This window comes from Folsomia candida, unplaced genomic scaffold (genome assembly GCF_002217175.1).
Source record: "Folsomia candida strain VU population unplaced genomic scaffold, ASM221717v1 Fcan01_Sc040, whole genome shotgun sequence".
In the NCBI taxonomy this organism is placed as follows: Eukaryota; Metazoa; Arthropoda; class Collembola; order Entomobryomorpha; family Isotomidae; genus Folsomia; species Folsomia candida.
In genome coordinates, this window is record NW_019091232.1 from 431,124 (window position 1) to 450,092 (window position 18,969).

The following is an 18,969-nucleotide window of genomic DNA, read 5'->3' on the forward strand; positions in this document are numbered from 1 at the left end:
ATTATGTATACCTACTCAAGAGAGGATAATAATACTCACCAACATGCATTACATATACACAAGGTTCAATAATTAATTATTAGTATATGGTTACTAAAAACCGACAAAGCAATCTAAATTTCACCCTACATATTGAATAGGCAATAGTTAATAAAATTAAATTGCATGATGGGTAAACTTTTCTATCTCACACAATGGCCACGATGACAGCTTGAAAATTTGCAGGGTGGTAGCCCAGAAATATTGGGGTTGGATGCCGTTCCCGAATTTTAAAACAACGGTCACAATTTTTGACCCAAAAGGTCAAGTTTCATGACGATATGTTTCTTTAGAGGCTTTATTTTTATCGATAGCGCAGCGAAATGTGAACATTTTATATTTTTGATATATTTTTTATATATTTGATTTATATTTTTGATATATTGTACACTTCCGTTCGATTTTTAGAACAAAGTAGCGAATTTGTTAATAAGGCGAGTTTTGACAAATTGTTAAAATTCGCCTTATTGAAAAATTCACTAACTCAAAAAATCGTCCGGAAATGTGCAAGATATCAAGATATCAATATGTTCACCTCCCGTTGAGCTATATATTTGTCAAGAAATAAAGCCCCAAAGGAAAGCAAGTCACCGCGAGAGTTGAGAATTGCGCTTCTTAGTCAAAAGTAGTGACCCTTACGCTTTTTGAAATTTTTCAAAAATAGCGACGTGATCCAATCACATTATTTCTGGGATTGCACCCTACAAATTTTCAAGCTATGATCGTGGCCATCGTTTGAGATACAACAGTTTATCCATCCTACACTTTAATTTTCTTCACTGTAATTAATAATTAATTGCCGTTCACCCAATATTATAAGCTTGAAACAATTTAAATGCTTCGTGACAGATAATTTCGTATTGTTTTCGAACAACCAAGTAACCTCTTAGAAAATTTATCAACGAATTGCGACTATTAATATTAACTGAACAAGAATTTTTTTGACTTTGCCCAATCAATTTTAGAAGCATGTGTTGACAAATTATGCTAGAGGTAGGAGAGAAAGAGAGAGAGATTGTTTTTTGAAATTTGTCGTAATTTGTAAAGTATGTGAGTGAAAAACTGTGGGATGAATAGAGGAAGCAACCGAACTAATACAATCCGAAATCCGATCCGAAATCCGATGGAAAGCCTCGGATTGATCCGATCGGATTTTTGAACCAATCCGATCCGACCGGATCGGCTTCGGATCGGAAAAAACCTTAATCCGATCCGACAATCCGACGGATTAGGATCGGATCGGATTTCTTCGGATCGGATTACCCATTCCTAGTAATGATTCATTACTACCTTATTTTGAGTGTATACCAACCCCAGCAATGCGTTTTCTTCCCACAATTATTGAATAACTTACTAAATTACGTGAACAAATCGTTAACTCGTACTTACTCAATTGACAAGGATAATTGAGAATCAATGATAATTTTATAGATTTCAATTCCTGAAATGTGTGCCTGTGAAAATTTAGCAAACAAGTTTTACAATCCGGAGACCCCCATCAATCTGACATGTTTGTATAGTGAATAAACACTTCAAATTTTTAATTTTCGGGATTAATATTTATCAAAATGGTATGAAAACGTTTATCCTAATTATTCAATAGCTTACTAAACTAGGCGAACAATAGTTAACTCGCTGTACATAATTATTTAATTGATAACAAGTTACCAAGAAATGGGATATGAAAATTGTGAGATTGATCAAAATTGAAAACAAAACAAAATAAATTGAAAAGAAAACAAGATTGATCAATAAAATAATTTAAAATCATATGTAATCCGCAACGAGATAATTTTCATAGATTTCGATTCCTGAAATGTGTAGGTGATGGGAGGAGTGAAGAAATTTTGGCAAGGCATTATGAAATCCGTACAATACAACACCCCAAACCAATTATCTGACTATTTTTGCAGGTAAGTGAACACCCCAAATTTTTAACTGTCGGCCTTGTTATTTATCAAAAGGGTGTACAAAAAACAATATTTTTGTTACATAACTTACTAACTTTCGCGAATAATCGTTAACTCGTTGTAAATATTTAATTGTTCACGAGTTACGATTATAATTTAGAATAAAATGTAAATACTTAAAAAAAACTGGAATATGAAAATTATGAGAAATCCATAGATTTGAAACGATAAGAACAAATTGAGCAATAAAAGAAAACAATTAAATCGACAACGAGATAATATTTATATATTTCAATTCTTGAAATTTGTAGCTGATGGAAAATTTTGAAAACACTTTGAAGAAATTGTGAAATCTGTTCAACCAAAAGTTCTCCCTATACCATCTATCTGATGTATTTTCAGGTATACGAACACCCAAAATTTTTAATTTTCGGCCTTAATATTTACAAAAATGGTAAAATCATCAATAATTTTTACGAATGACGTATGTATAACTAAATAAATTACACGAATAATCGAAAACTTATGTCATGTGAATATTTAATTGGGAACAAGTTACAATTTAGGATAATGTAAGAATTGGGATACGAAAATTGTGAGTAATCGGAAGATTTAAAACTGTACGAAAAAATTGAGCAATGAACGCATAAAAAATTGGAAAAAATTAAGTAAGAAATAAGGGAAAAAATCGGAAAAACAAACAATAATAAAATAAATAACTAGGATTAAATAATTTAAAAAATTCAAAAAAAAATTAGAAAAAAGTCAGATTCGCCAGTTACACCCACTTTTTTTAGCACGTGGCTCAAATAGTGGGAAATAAATGACCTCATATTTACGTGTGGATCACCCCAAAACAATATGAAATCATGATAATAATGAAGAAAACACCATTTCATATCAGTTTTCCCCGTAAAATGGAACATTTGAAATATGTTTCATGTTTTAGGAGTGGAAAACTCATTAAAATCTTAACCATCGAAAAGAAAATCGGAAAAATTGAGCAATAAATGAAAACAAAATCGGAAAAAAATTCGCAATAAAGCAAAAATATTGGACAAAATTGCAAAATAAACAAACAAAGAAAATTAGAAAAAATTGAGCAATAAATGAACACAAAATCGGAAAAAATTTCGCAATAAAGCAAAAATATTGGACTAAATTGCAAAAAAAAATAAAACAAAGAAAACTGGAAAAATTTGAGCAATAAATGAAAAAAATGGAAAAATTGAACAATTAACGGAAAAAAATTCGTCAATAACAGAAAAAATCGGATTAAACTATAAAAAAATCCGAAAAACTTGAGCAATTCAAGAAAATACTCAGATTCGCCGGTTACACCTACTTTTTGCGCAAATGGAGGTGCATAAATGACCTCAGATTAATGTGTGGATCTTCCAAAATCATAATAATAATGAAGAAAACACCATTTCATGTCAGTTTCCCCCGTAAAATGAAACATTGGAAATATGTTTAATGTTTTAGGAGTGGAAAACCCATTAAAATCTTAACCATCGATGTTATACGTACGAGCAAAGTATCAAAATAAATAGGAACGAGGCTGGATTTTGTGTTTCCCAAAGTTTCCCAAAGTGCATAAATTGGTCATTAAAATAATTCCGTAAATATCTTTCGGTGCGGTGCGGGCTGAGGAGTATTTACGTTGGACGGATTTATGGGATGACTTTCACTTCCAATTAAATTCACGTGGTTGCTGCTCTCCTTTAGGCGAGTTCACCTCGAGTAGAGATTTATTAGAAGGAATAAATGGTGGGGAACGAACGTAATAAAGGGGTGGTATGCATTCATATGCAAAATTAGACCATATGGAAATTATGTGAGATTTGTGACCTTTGACCTTGTCGTCACGGTCATGGACAGAGGGCGTGTATTTATTATTAAAAATCGCTGAAATATGTATTTAATATTTACGAAAAAAGTTACAATATTTACGAAACATGTACGAAAAAAACCTAATTCACGAAGTTTGTATTTTTGAATATAAATTCTCTTGAGTTTTTGTGCTCCTATTTGGTTGAGCAAACAACTTCGTTAAAATATTTACAAAATATTTACGTATTTTTGAAGAAAATATGTACAACATTTGCATATTTTTAAGACAATACCGGAAATATTGATATGTCTGAAAACCTAGAAATATGTATAAAAAAAATTCGAAATTTAACCTATGTCGGAGGTCAAAAATATCGATGGCGGTTAGTTCATGCTGAAATTTCTTTTAAAATCACATCGTGTATGAAAATTCAGGTCGAATTTGACCTTTGACCTCACTCCAAGGTCACCGTGAACTTGACCTCAAGGACCCTATTTTCGAACTCAATCGAGAACTTATAATTAGAAGCAGACACAACGGCTAAAGCCTTATTTCACTTTGTTTACGCGTTCTGGAGGTAACAGACGGACGGACGGACAAAACGATCCCATCCCATAAACCAGCTACACCCCACTTCCTTCCTAAAACGCAATAATAACTTTCTCCCTTGTAATACTTTGTAAATAATAATAAATTTGGAAATATTGCAAATTTTGGGTGTTATTATTTTATTGGATCAATATTTCTCCCCCAGTTCTGTATGGCTTTTACTAGAACGTATGTAAATATTATTCATATTCGGGAATAAATGAATTGATGGGTGGCCTGGCATGAATTCCCGTCGTGGAGATGATTTTAACTCGTGATTCCATTATTCTCAGGAAATTAAAACCTTTTCATCGCCCATTTCATGTAACGACAAGGACGAAAACGACGACGACGATGGTGTCATTTTGTTCGAGGAGGACGAGCAGGAGGCAAGTTTTCATTGTATTATTGTGTCAAAGTTTACCCTTTCAGCAGGCTTTTTATCATCTTTTCACTTCGGGTGTAATGTGGGAGAACTTTTGGCAGGGAGAGAAAGTTGGAGGGACTGGTGCTGGGTTTGTGAGACGGGTTTCATTTTATGTATGTGCCCGTTGATGTAATGAGATGATGATATTGTGACGTGTGGAGAGTGAAATTTGCTAAAAATATGTATACAAATTACGCAACAAATATGTAAATGAGGGATATTAATCAATAATCGATACTTCAGAAATTTGAGGGGTAAAATTGGGTAAAAAATATGTACACAAACAAATTATGTACATACAAAAGTTCACACTGTAATCAAAATCTGTTAATTGTGGACTTAATATAATCAAAAGTTATGAATTTAGTTTGGGAAATTAAATTGACCAAAAAATCTGTAAAGTTTACCTCAATAATCGAACGAAAGCTCTTCAAATTACGCAACTAAAATATGGAATATCAACAATCAATTAATCAATTGGTGTAATGTGGGTGTGCACGGTGAGAAGTTTTGGCAGGGAGAGAAAGTTGGAGATGAGACTGGTGCGTTTTGTGAGACGGGTTCATTTTATGTAAAAGTTGAAGTATGTAATGAGATGAGATGATGATGATGATATTGTGACGTTTGGACAGATAAAAATATGTACTTATACAAGTTATGTACTAAATGTATGTTTTAGTATGTAATAAAAAATATGTATGCAATTCGATAATCAAAAAATCGATACAGTATGAAAACTATAATTGATAATTAGTTAATTTTAGGAGCAAAATTGGACCAAAAAATCTATAAAGCATACCTCAAAATCTTCAAATTATGTAACAAAAAAGGTGCAATTGAAGCGATCGATAATCAATTAAATTACTGTAATGCAATGTAGGAGAACTTTTGGCAGAGAGAAAGTTGGTGGTGAGAGAGATGAGATTGTCGACCGGGGCGTTTTTGAGACGGGTTCATTTTATGTAATGAATGAGATGATGATGTTTTGACGTGTGTGGAGTGAAATTTGCTAAAAAAAATACGTATATTTACTTTACAAATAACAAGTATATACAAATGATGGAATCTATAATCGATAATTTGTTAATTTAACTAAAGTGAAATTGGCTAAAATTGTGTAAAAAATATGTAACTCGATGATCAAAAAACCTATAAATTGCGTAAAAAAATATGTAAGTAGCTCGATACATAATCAAAAGTTTGTAAATATGCGTACCGAATATGTAACTCGATAATCGAAAACTCTACAAATTGTATAAGCTACATATACTTGATATTTAATCAATTCATAAAGCAAAATTAGCCAAAAAAATCTGTAAACTCTTCAAATTATGTAACAAATATATGTAATCGATAATCGATAATCAATTAATTGCTCAAGCCTGAAGAAGAAGATCTTGATTGAAATGTACTTATTTCTTACTCGTGATTTGCTTGTATTCGTACAAACATACATAAATCGATTAACAAAGTTGTTCTGTACGCATTTATTTCGTCTTTGTGAGTGAGCAGTGGCCGCGGAATCGTGTCCCCACGGTTATTCGATGTTCGCATCATCTCCCATCTTATATAAACCCTGCTTTCCCCTATCCTACAAATTGTAGGCTACAATACTACTGTCCCCCGAAGTCCCCACGGCTTCCGCGGCCACTGAAATAGTGAGGCATCCCTAAATAAACATACATTCGCACACGCGGGGGGACATTGTCCCCCAAAAAATTCTGCAAAATCGTATCTTTCCCATGTTAAGAAGTCCCTTCTCTCCTCCTATCCAACAATGTTACTGTCCCCCGATGTCCCCACACCTTCCGCGGCCACTGTCCATTCGCGTGTCTTATTTTTATACACATCAATCCACGACAGGCACGCACCCAGTAAAAGTTTCGCTTGCTTAATTTGTGTTTGGTCACGTCTTTTAATTGCGAATATATTGGGGTATTACATTTTCTTTGGAAATTTTCTCATTATTTCTTCGTTTTCTCGTCTCATCCATGACAACGAGGCAGGAAAACTACCGGGCGACGACGAGAGAGCGAGAGACGAACAATAAAATTTGAAGAAATCGACCAAACATTGAGGAAGAAAATATTTGCCAGAAGGAAGAAGAACAATTCAATTTTGTCAGGTTTTCTCTCCCCCCTCCGATAACATTCACAGCTTATCTTATTTGTCTCTCAAAACACTACTTCAACTCTAATAACAAGGTAAGATAAGGTAAAAGATAAGATCGTGACGATGAGGACGATTCGTTGACCCCTTGAATTTTGGCAGGTTTCCTCTCCGACGAGACGACTCAGTCAACAGTACTTTTGCAGTTTATTACTATTTGTCTCTAAATAAAACTACTTCAAGGTAAAATAACCTTAAGATAAGGTCGTGACGATCAGTGGCCGCAGAAGTCGTGGGGACAGTAACATTGCACGATAGGGGGAGGGAGGGGTTTGTATAAGATGGGGAGATGATGAGGACATCGAACAACCGTGGGGACATTGTCCCTCCCATCTGTCGCTACCAAGGCTTCCGCGGCCACTGGCGATGATAAGGACGATAAGTTGATAACCTGTTTTTCTTTAATTTCCCTAGATGACGACCATGTGGGGAAAAATGTACGATATGCGGGCCCCTTACAACGTTCGTGGCGGCGAGATTTCCTGCCTCCGTGTCGTGAAAGGGTTCAGTGTGGAGTCCTGGCAGAAAGACACCATCACGGATTGTCCCCCTCGAGCAGGGTCAACTCGGGTCAGGTGTCCGCAGCCAACCTTGTTTCGCCGGGTGAGTAAATTACTTAATTGAGATCTCCCAGCGTATGCTCTCCGATTTTGAGCACCAAATTAGTATCGTTTGATGACAAATTTAATTAGGATGAAATTTGCGAAAGACACAATCTCCCAATGGGCATATTTGGCAGAGATATTTGCATCCCAAGAGGAGAAAACGCGCAGTAAATTTGGAAAATGTAAAAATTTGTCGACTTTAAGGCGCGTTTTCCCCTCTTGGGATGCAAATATCTCGGCCAAACGTGCCCATTGGGAGATCGTGTCTTTTGCAAATTTCATCCTAATTAAATTTTCGATCGATTGGCACTAATTTGCTCAAAATCGGAGACCTCCATTCTCACATATCTGTCTTTTTTAACGTGTTTGACTCATCTCTCTCAATTTTTTATTTTCAGTGTTACGACCGTGGCGAATTTCCCATCATGATTGATCACAACTCTTCAGGAAAATCGATCCGGTGGACCGTGCAGCCCGACATGTTGGACTACCACCACTATCTGCCCCTCTTTTTTGAAGGACTCCGCGAAATCGAGCATCCCTACGCCTTCTTCGCCCGACAAGGAATCAACGACATGTTCATGTTGGGACAAGGATGTGACAAAGTACTGCCCGTCGTGCCCCACTTGATTCGACCGATTCGGGGTGAGTGGCGATTTTAATTTAAATTTAAAGAGAGGAAAAACTGGGTAGATTTGTAATTTCACTTCATTCTTTACAGAGGCGCTGAACACCCGGTGCCCCCAAATTTTGAAGGTCACCCTCCACGCCCTGCAGAAACTGATTGTCTGCGCGCCCAAAGTGGGGGAAGCCTTGGTCCCCTACTACCGCCAGTTGTTACCAGTCCTCAACATTTTCAAGAACAAGAACGGTGAGGAAAAATTTTGGTTTTGCTTATTATTGTGATCGATTTGTTATTAATTAATTAACCGATTGATTAACTAATTGATTGATATAATTAATTGATTGATTGGTTATTGGTAATTGATCGTGAGGACAATTAGACGGAGAAAGAGAGAGACAAAAAATTAGAGCGTGATATTTGTAGTATTTGGATAGAATAATGAGTAGTTTGATTGATTAATTAATTATTGATTGATTGACTGATTAATTGTTAATAATTGATCGTGAGCACAAGGAGGCAGAGATAGAAAAACTATAGATTTCTTGATTATTATTTAGATCGACTTTTTAATGAATTGTTTGATTGACTAATTTATTAATTGACCAATTATTATCGATTAATTGAATTAATTATTGATTGATTAGTTATCAATAATTGATCGTGATAACAAGGAGGCAGAGATGGAAGAAAAATTAGATTTTGATTATTATTTAGATCGATTTGCTAATCAATTGCTTGACCAATTATTATAATTAATCGATTAATTAATTCTTCATTTTTTCAGTCAACTTGGGCGACGAGATCGAGTACGGACAATACAAGCGAGAAAACATTGGTGACCTTATCCAAGAAACTTTGGAGCTGATGGAAACTTACGGCGGGGAGGATGCCTTCATCAACATCAAATACATGATCCCCACCTACGAGTCGGTCATCCTGAACTGAAGAAATCATTTACATAATCCAATCCACTCCAGTGCCAATCAATTAATAATTCCTTGTGAAATTAAATCAATCAATTTTTAGTCTTATTTAATACTGGGATTTGTAAAATATTGTACTTTTTCTAAACCACGAATGAGGAACGAACGAAATGAAATTGTCATGAATGAAAATGAAAATGAAAATGAAAAAAAAATGTCTGAAAATAAAGCTTTTTTGTTACAAAAAAATTTATAGGGTGGAATTTATGAGGGGATTTATCAAATCAAATTTTTGTCCCTTTCTTTCTTTAGAAGAATTTGAATTGTTCGGTGGGATAAGATTGAGATTTTTATGGGTTATAAGGTTTGAGTTTTATTGCTAATAAGTGCTGGGACAAGGATGACGACACGGAGGACATGGACACGGACAGGACAAACGAGCTACCTGTACGCGTGGTCTGGTGGGTAAGGTTCCGTCGTGATTTCTTTTTCGCCACTATTTTTTGGACTATTTTTTGAAAAGAGAGAAGATATCACTACATATTTTTCTTCAAAGGGAATGATAAGCGCCATGTGATTCCTAATTTTTGGCTCGATTTTTTGATATAACTCGTTCCACAATCCCGGTGTAGCTTGAAAAAAGGTTCCATATTGTGCGTAAATTACCACTATTTTCCCAAAGAATAGAAGAAACTTATGTCTTTTTTGTACGCAGTTAAAGTTATTCCACGCACAGGAAATCAATTTACATTTTTCAAAATCTATAAATTTTTACTCCAACATTTTATTTTACTTTTTTTAGAAAATCAGTCCTTCACTTTTTGGTAAATCAGCAGTTCCATTTGGAATGGAAATTTTGCTTTAATTCTCATTTTTCCAAAGGGTAAAATTTCCCATTTTTCCCACAATTTTCCCAGAAACCCCCTACGAAACCCTGCCTGCGAAGGTGGATTTGGAATTGAATGCAATAGAATTTCCGAAATCTGGACAAGATTCGTTTTATTTTTGGGCTGGAGGACCAAACCACGGCCACGCCATACATAAATATGATTTGAGGAGAGAATGTCTTATTTTTGGAGAGGAAAGAAAAGCGAAAAAGTAATTTAGCCCTCGCCTCGTTCAACATCTGCATCTCGCCTTCGTCTCGCTTTTCGTGGAGAGAAAGTCCCATGTGCATTTTATTACCTTCTTCTCCTCCTGATTTTCTGAGGAAAGGAAAGCAGGGGAAAGTTGGCTCGGGTTGGATTTGGATGGATGGATGCCATGCTGGACTTTTGTGGGTTGGGTAGAGTATGAGAGAGGAATTTGAATATTTGGGTGGTTGTGTATGCATTTAGTGTTGTTGTGATATAATGGTCTGGAATTGGTGGAATGTCGACCTGGCGCTGGCCGCGGAAGGGTGGGAACAGAGGGATAAATTGTTCTGGACAATGCTCCCACGGTTGTTCGATGTCCGCATCATCTGCCATCTTATACAAACCCCTTCTTCCCTTATTCTACAATGTTAATGTCCCCACGGCATCCGTGGCCACTGATTACATGCACGAGTATAACATACTTTTATGCAGTGGCCGCGGAAGCGTGGGTGTGGACAGAGGGACAATGTCCCCACGGTTGTTCGATGTCCGCATAATCTGCCCATCTTATATAAACCCCTCCCTCCTCGTCCCCTATTCCGCAGTGTTAATGTCCCCACGGCTTCCGCGATTTAGAGCATGATGGAGGGACAAGTGGGTCTCTCTCGAAGGGGAAAATGAAGAACATGAATAATTTGAGAGAAAGCAGATTGTATACGAATTCCATCTTGTCCAGCGTCGTGTCATTACTCATTTGTCAGAATCCGTGTTTCGAGTCGGAGTAACCACTTGCCAGAAATAACGGGAAGAAAGTGGTTTCTTGCATCTAAAATTTTGACCTGGGAGAAATGTATGGCGCAAAAAACTACGCGATAGTTCATACCGCTCATGGCGCATTTTCTTGCTTTGCAGTGCGAGAAATGATCGTCTCGTTCGTATGTATAGAAACTGAATAATAAATGATTACTCGAAAAAAATGATAACGATTCTGGGTGTGTTTTATTTGCCATGGAATGAATGAAGTTTGGATGGAATGGAACGAGAATGGTATGGAATGAGAATGGAATGATTTCACTCGCAAATAAAACGGATTTTTGGAATGGTGTGAAAAGTTGCCATGATAAAACAATTTGCGTTTTATTTGACGGATTTTACAAAATAATTTGATTAAATAATCTAATTAAATTTGTGTTTTGTAGTAGTTAGCTACAGTTTTTTGCAAAAAGTAGTTGTAGTTGATTTAACGACTTTTTTAAAGCAGGTGAAAAAAGTAGTTAAACTTACAAATATTTTTTATTAACATAAATATTGATAAACTATGAAATAGATTTAGTTGGGTTACTTTCTCCCATGGTATAGTTGACCAACTACATTTTAACTACTTTTCATTGAAAAATGGTTAAAAGGTAGTTGAAAACTTTTCAACTACTTTTTAACCACATGTCATCTAATCTCAAATATGTTTTTAATGAAAAAATTTGGTTTTTCAAATCTTCTTACTTTCATGGTGTTCTAGTTGAAGCAGACTGCCTTAATTATTCTCAGAAAGTGATAAAATGCAAGACCAAATCCTGTAAAAATCTCAACTACCTGAACGTAATTATGTTTTTTAAAGGAATTGCAATGATCTATTGTGAACAATTTTCTTATTTCAATGATTTTAACAAGGGGTTAAGTAAAGCAGCTAAAAGTTTTTCTTTCATTCAACTTCAACTACACCCTAAAAGGTAGTTAAATGAAAGTAGTTAAAAAGTAGTTGAAAGTAGTTATGTAGTAGTTAGATTTTAGAATGTAGTTATAAATGTAGTAAACATTTAACTACATGAAACCGAAGTAGTTATAGTTGTAGTTCAACTACTTTTATGAGTAGTTAAATACCACTGAAATTAAATACTGTTTTAATGATTTTACTGAAGTCATTTTTATTTTTATTATTCTAATAACTTTTTTTCTACCAAAAATCCAGGAAAAAACTTTTGTAAGTACTTACTGAATATTTACAGTCTATCGTTATGATTTACAAACCATTTAAAATTTCTCGGGAGATCTTTACGCTGTCGCTAGATTTTGCAAAGAAATCGACATTAAAACAAAAGATGATTATCTTGAGTTGTTCGGGAGAGGGAGACTTGTCGCATTTTATTACAAGTATGCTCGATTAAGTAATTGATCAAAGCAATTGAGTATTCAATTACTGCTTGGGCAAGTTATTAAATACTTCAAATTTTAATTACTCATAGTTCTTCCAATACTTAATTACCTTGAAAAACGCCCGAGTAATTGAAATCAATTCTAATTACTTCAATGTCGGTAATTAAGGGAGTAATTAAGTACAACAGCCCTGCAAGATGTGGGTCATTGTTAAATTATCAGCATATCGGGCTGAATTTGCTACAGATTTAAAATATGTAAAATTTTTAAGCCAGTTTGTAGATGCGCCCAAAATCTGTAGAAAAATAAATAGAAAATCTTATAGTGGTAACTCCTATCTCAGCATTTTTGGAATGGAAATTATAAAATCAAATTTGGTAGAATTTCCTAACAGAATTTCAATTAGCTTTGATTTTTTGAATTAATTGGAAAACATTAATTTTTAAATTAAAATAAAGTTAATTCATTTTAATTGCATACAGAAATAGACGAAAAGCCGAAAAACTGCTATAAAAACCCTATCATTCCATGTTCACTCCAGCTCGCGAGTTGGAAGGAAAAAAAGTTCATTCCGAATGAACTTCGGTGAAAATCATTCCAAATCCTGATTTTTTCCATGACAAATAAAACGCAAAAATTTTCATTCCATTCGAAAATCAGGATTGGAATGATGAAAACGATGCAAATAAAACACACCCATTATTTGACACTTTATCATTCTATACATGTTGCGACAAATGAATTGTTTCCAACACAAATTTTCATTTTTGAAGAAATTAAATTTTAATTATGTACTGAAAGAATGGTGTGAGTGGACCGTTGCTAAGTTGGAAGCTTGAGATGACCCCCTAGGTCAAATCCGGGTCAAGTGATCTCACACCCTCCAGTGGGGTGTCAATCGATCGGTCTGGATCATACGATCACTTTGGTATATTATAGAATTTTGTGAGATAAGAATTGGCTGACAAACTTATATTTTTGAGATATTCTTCAAAATAAACGTTTTAATTTTCGAAATAGTACACTCGAGATTTTTAGCTTAAAAAATCAAGCTAAAAATTAGGATGATTTCGTTCTCAGGAATTAATTCCCTATGTCTGCCTGTTCAAAAGTTATTCAGGGTTAAACTAGTTGGTCCGGATAAGAGGACTTTCGGACCAACGATTTAAAAAATGAAATTTTTTTTCAAAATAATTCATTTGTCGCAACATCATTTGTCGTTTCTATGGGGCACCGCCCATAGAAACGATGTCAGTTAATCGTGGATTCTGGAGACAATTTGTAATTTCTGAGAGACACAAAATCTTGACCCTTCGCTTTTTTGACGAACTAAACCAGTGACAAATTTTGCCCGAAGATAAAATGCCGAACAATGGCGGTGGCTGTGGTGGGGATGATGGTTCCGGATCAGGGGGAGAAGATGGACCTGAATTTGGACCCGAACCGGATCCCAGACTTCATCAATTGCCTTGGAAGAACATTCCGTCAGAGGTGAGTGACTTGACCCTGGGTAAAAAATTGATCCAGAAGAACAATTTTTTATCCAGGCAGTAATTTTAATTATATTTTGAATTTGTGTTTATATCATCCTATTTGTACTTTGTACTTACTGACTACAAGTGATTAATAGTAACGCTAAATTGAGTCCAGGCAGTTTTTCGGGTGCAAGAAACCAGTTGCAAGAAATAAGGGAAAGAAAGTAGTTTCTTGCAGGGAAATATTTTGACCTGCAAGAAATGCGAGGCGCAAGAAACTACGTCGCGCCGCTGTAAATAGTTCATACGGCGCGTGGCTAGATGACGCTTATTTCTTGCACTTTCTCCCAGTTTCTTGCACCTCGCATTTTTTGCGTGGCTTGCTTTGTAGTGCAAAAAATATAGCAAACCCACAAAAAAAGCAGTACAAAAATATAACAAACCCACAAAAAAACAGTACACAAATATAGCAAACCCGTAAAAAAAAGCAGTGCAAAAAAATGGCAAACCCCCAGAAACCGTGCAAAAAAATATAGCAAACCTGCAAAAAAAAGCAGTGCAAAAATATAGCAAACCCGCAAAAAAGCAGTGCAAAAAATATAGCAAACCCGCAAGAAACTAAACCTTTCTTAAATTTCAGCTGGTCCTAAAAATCCTACAATACCTCCCACGCTCCGACTTGCTCTCATCCCGCTTGGTCTCGAAGGACTTCGTCCCCCGCCGGATTCGTGTCGCTGTCTGGTTCTTCGAGCACTCGAAACATCTCATGGTCGGACTTAACCTTCAAACCAAACGGACCGATTACGAGAGCGGGATTGAATTCGATATTGGCAAAAATCGACACGGCGAACTGGACAAGCTTGCCCCCGGATTTCTGCAACGCCACCAATTCGGATATGACACCAGCCTTGACGTAGTTCCGGATTCGTTGTTGGAGAAAATCAGGTTTTTGACTGTTGGTGGGTGGCAAAAAAAACGATTTTTTTTCATAACACGATGTCATCAAAATTAACACATTTTTAATCATTTCTCCCCCTCTGGGAACTTATTTTAAATTTCTGGACGACAAATTTGTCCTCAGTGAGTTGATTGATGGAATGGCGTTGAGTTTTTGAGCCAGTTTCGACGAGTTCCAATTTTTCTGAAGGCTTCTTAATCTTGAGATCTCCTCCTTCAAAAAGTGTCAAAATCTATAGTGTATATTTCTTTTTAAATTGGGAACGACCTGCTCTAACAAATTTGTCGTCCAGAATTTTAAAATAAGTTCCCAGAGCGGAGAAATGATTAAAAATGTGCTGAAATATTTTGCCTCTAGCCATCGGTCAGCCAAACCTCGTCTTGGGCGACACCTTCGACGACCTCGCCATTGTACAAGCCAAAGCCCACAATTTGTTCTCAATTTGCGGAATCAACACGGAATTTGGAAATTTCAATTGGATGTCGGACATCATTTCCAGGAACAAAGGGCTAAACAGGATTTGTCTCGTGAAGGCTGATCTTGCCGAGGAACCTGGCGACATTTATGACAACATGCATTACGTCGACTGTAATTGGGTGACGGGTATGTAGTATATCCAACAATGGAGGTCTCCCAGCGTATGCTGTCCAATATTTAGCAAACTAGTGTCAATCGATGACATACTTAATTAGCATGAAATTCGCGAAAGACACGATCTCCCAATGGGCACGTTTGGCAGAGATTTGCATCCGAAGAGGAGAAAATGCGCAGTAAAGTTAACAAATTTGAGTCTTTCCAAATTTACTGCGCGTTTTCTCCTCTTAGGATGCAAATATCTCGGCCAAACGTGCCCATTGGGAGATCGTGTCTTTCGCAAATTTCATGCTAATCAAATTTGCGATTGATTGACACGGGTTTGCTCAAAATCGGAGAGCATACGCTGGACTGGAAGACCATAATCTGAATTATTATTTCGGAGAGAAAATCATCACCAAGCTGGTAATGACTTGTTGCAGATTTTCAAAACCTCAGAGACCTAACCATTATGAATTACGGGCTCGAAAACCCAGCCAAACTTCCCGCAAATTTGAATCATCTTGTCCTCCTGAGTCCAGTCGCGTTGGAGAATGTCGTTTGGATGTCGGAGAACGAGCAAGAACTTCGCGTCAGTTTTATCGCCAAAATCAGCATATTTTTAATCATTTCTTGTTTCTGGGAATTTATTTTAAAATTCTGGACGACAAATTTGTAAAGCTGTAGTCGTTCCCAATTTTTTGAAAATATACACTCCAGATTTTGACACTTTTTGAAGGAGGAGATCTCAAGTTTAAGAAACCTTCAGAAAAATTGGAACTCGTCGAAACTGGCCCAAAAAACTCAACGCCATTCCATCAATCAACTCATTGACTACAAAGATGAGTACCGTACAAGGAGGTGATAATGTCAACTTTGACGGGCTAAAACTACCAGAAGCGAGCATTACGTTTCTTAGCTTTTTTGCCATAAAATCAGTCATATCCTCATCTGTACGTGTGCAAAAAAGCTAAGAAACGTAATGCTCGCTTCTGGTAGTTTCAGCCCGTCAAAGTGGTGTGGGTTGTGAAAATTTTGCAAAATATTTGGGAAAAATTATAAAAAGACCAAGGAGACTGTCGTCATGCGACCCCGTGGTCAACAAAACTCAGCTGTTTTCTTGAAAGTTAGTTTTTAGCCCGAGTCAAAAACCGCTTCAAAAACTCAACGCCATTTCATCAATCAACTTACTGACTGCAAAATTGTCGTTCAGAATTTTAAAATAAGTTCCCAGAGCCGAGAAATTTTTAAAACCGTGCTGATTTTTACGATTTTGTGGATTAGTCCTACATCAATTTTGAATTATCCATTTTCTCCAGAATTTTGGAATTGCTGTCCATGAAGAAGTCGCCGATGAGACTTTCCTCCGTCACATGACGCAAATTGGGAAGCCATGGAACGCGTTCGAGCTCCTCGGGATCAATGACCAGTTCGGTCTTCCGCTGGACTCTCACGTGACGAAAGGGGCCATTTTGACGCCAGAATTGGTCCGTCGCTTCATCCACCTTCCGCACGTGGAGAATCTTCTGTTTGATTTCGTCCTCATTTTGAGCCCTGACCATCCCGACGACCAAGACAAGAATGAGGAATTCCTGACTGAGCAAATCCACCGATTGAAGGACCGGTTCCATCATTTGAACACGGTTTGCAACAAGACGCCCGGAATTATGGAGGTAATTTATGAAATGGCAATGTTTCGACGCTAAATTTCTTGCACTGCAAAAGCACGAAGTGCAAGAAATTCGAGGTGCAAGAAACTGGGAGAAAGTGCAAGAAATAGGCGCCGTTTGTTTGTTTGTTTATTAATCCTTTATTCATGTTTCAACAAAGATCATTAGAAATTGGTAGTTTCTTCTATTTTGTTTAGTTTCTTGCGCCTTGCATTTTTTGCAGGTCAAAATACCTGCAAAAAAACACTTTGTTACCGTTATTTTTTGCAACAAGTCGTTCGTTTCTTGCCGATGTGCTAAATTTTTTGCAGTGTAAGGTGCAAGAAAGTGCAAGAAATAAGCGCCATCAAGCCATATGAAGTATAGCGTTGCAGGCTTGGGCAAGATACTTTGTTTTCAGATACAAGATACAAGATAAAGATACTTTTGCAAAAAAATCCAAGATACTAGATAAAGATACTTTATTCTCTGTTCTTTCCAAGATACTTAGATACTAAGTAAAAGATACTTTTAAGTATTTTTAAAGATACAAGATACAAGATAAGATAAAGTATCTTAAATATTCCACAAGATACAAGATACTTTTGATTTTTTTTTAGATTTAAAAAAGATAAAATTTCATATTTTTTGCCATTTAGGCATCGCCAGTAAAATGAAAGTCTTACTATTGAGTAGTTAGGCATTGAAAAACACCTTCCACTAGCAAAAATACCACGCATTAAATCATAAGAAAATCAAACTTTAGATGTCGCGGGTAGCATATTTTGCAAAAAGTATCTTGTATCTTAAAAAGTATCTTAGATACTTTCCTCTTGATGGAAAATATCAGATACAAGATACAAATACAAGATACTCATTGAGGATTTTCCAGATACAAGATACAAGATACTTTGAGCTGAGGCGGGCGGAAGATACAAGATACGAGTAGTATCTTGTATCTTGTATCTAGTATCTTGTATCTTAAAGTATCTATCTTGCCCAAGCCTGAGCGTTGGGCCCTAATTTTTTGCGTTTTTTGCTGGTTAAAATATTTCCCTGCAAAAAACACAAGTGGTTTCTTCCACCCGATAAACTGATAAATTTTACAACCTAACAAATCTATGTACATATTTTTTAGGCCCGATTTGTCGACATCATTGAGCCCCAGGAAGGATCGTTCGGCTATTCGATCACTATCTCGATCGATAGACAAACATTTAACGGATTACTGCCATGAAATCGCTCCTGTTTTTGAGTAAATATGTAATAATCAAATTATAATGCACGTAATGTAATGTAACAGCGAATTAATTCATTCATCAGATTTAATGAGAAATTAATAAAATGCATGTTGAATATTGTAAATTTTGTGCATAATTTGGTCAATTTTGAAACCTTTGTAGTTTCCTTGAACACAATTTCGTTCAAAAATAAGTTCATATTTCAATTTGAAGACTCATAATTTCTTCCACGGCACAACTTTCGCCAAATTTTGACCCTGAATTTGCACACTATTTCGATAAAAAAAACTATTTTCCTCATGGAGTGCCACGATTGCGGAAAAGTCCACGAAAATCCACACCTTCCACCAATCTTGGTATCAGCACCCCCACCACCACCAACATCCAGCCAACTTTCCGAGGTGACAGTGACCTTGGGCGGTCAACAATGTGGGTGCTGTCACAATCACGAAAATTATTCCTCCCCAACGCCATGTAACGATTGTGGTCGGATCCACGCCGCCCAAAACGTTCCGTCAGGATCAGGCCACGTCCAAGAAAAACCTGCAACACACATCCTCGAAAATGCGACATCACCCGAAAATCACGTGACATATATTCCTCAACCGGCGATATGGGGCGGTCACGTCCAAGAAAAAGCTGCGATGGGCACCCTCCAAAATTTCGAATCACCAGAATTCAATGCGCTGTACTCGCGAAGGCTCTACGTCACAGGAAACCATGCTG

The 18,969-nt window shown here is 36.3% G+C and overlaps 2 protein-coding genes across 2 annotated transcripts; both read left to right on the plus strand.

Annotated features, from left to right (window-relative positions):
* Nucleotides 1-6,648: 6,648 nt before the first annotated feature.
* On the plus strand, nucleotides 6,649-9,318 carry LOC110861343 (parkin coregulated gene protein homolog). Its single transcript, XM_022110451.2, has 6 exons — nucleotides 6,649-7,002; nucleotides 7,070-7,150; nucleotides 7,382-7,570; nucleotides 7,971-8,217; nucleotides 8,294-8,443; nucleotides 8,982-9,318. Exons 3-6 carry the CDS (start codon nucleotides 7,382-7,384, stop codon nucleotides 9,140-9,142), a joined length of 747 nt encoding a protein of 248 aa, XP_021966143.1. The 5' UTR covers nucleotides 6,649-7,002; nucleotides 7,070-7,150; the 3' UTR covers nucleotides 9,143-9,318.
* Nucleotides 9,319-16,195: 6,877 nt separating this feature from the next.
* Nucleotides 16,196-18,299, plus strand: LOC118433057. Its single transcript, XM_035844615.1, has 3 exons — nucleotides 16,196-16,306; nucleotides 16,673-17,026; nucleotides 18,141-18,299. The coding sequence occupies exons 1-3, from the start codon at nucleotides 16,196-16,198 to the stop codon at nucleotides 18,237-18,239; spliced, it is 564 nt and encodes a 187-aa protein (XP_035700508.1). The 3' UTR covers nucleotides 18,240-18,299.
* The last annotated feature ends 670 nt before the right edge of the window (nucleotides 18,300-18,969 follow it).

Bases quoted from the DNA above. Each gene is read 5' to 3' on its own strand.
- LOC110861343 (XM_022110451.2), top strand. From the start codon at position 7,382: ATGACGACCATGTGGGGAAAAATGTACGATATGCGGGCCCCTTACAAC. The intron at 7,571-7,970 runs GTGAGTAAATTA...TTTTATTTTCAG, and splicing joins AGCCAACCTTGTTTCGCCGG to TGTTACGACCGTGGCGAATT. The intron at 8,444-8,981 runs GTGAGGAAAAAT...TCATTTTTTCAG, and splicing joins CATTTTCAAGAACAAGAACG to TCAACTTGGGCGACGAGATC.
- LOC118433057 (XM_035844615.1), top strand. From the start codon at position 16,196: ATGAGTACCGTACAAGGAGGTGATAATGTCAACTTTGACGGGCTAAAA. The intron at 16,307-16,672 runs GTACGTGTGCAA...CATTTTCTCCAG, and splicing joins AATCAGTCATATCCTCATCT to AATTTTGGAATTGCTGTCCA. The intron at 17,027-18,140 runs GTAATTTATGAA...CATATTTTTTAG, and splicing joins AGACGCCCGGAATTATGGAG to GCCCGATTTGTCGACATCAT.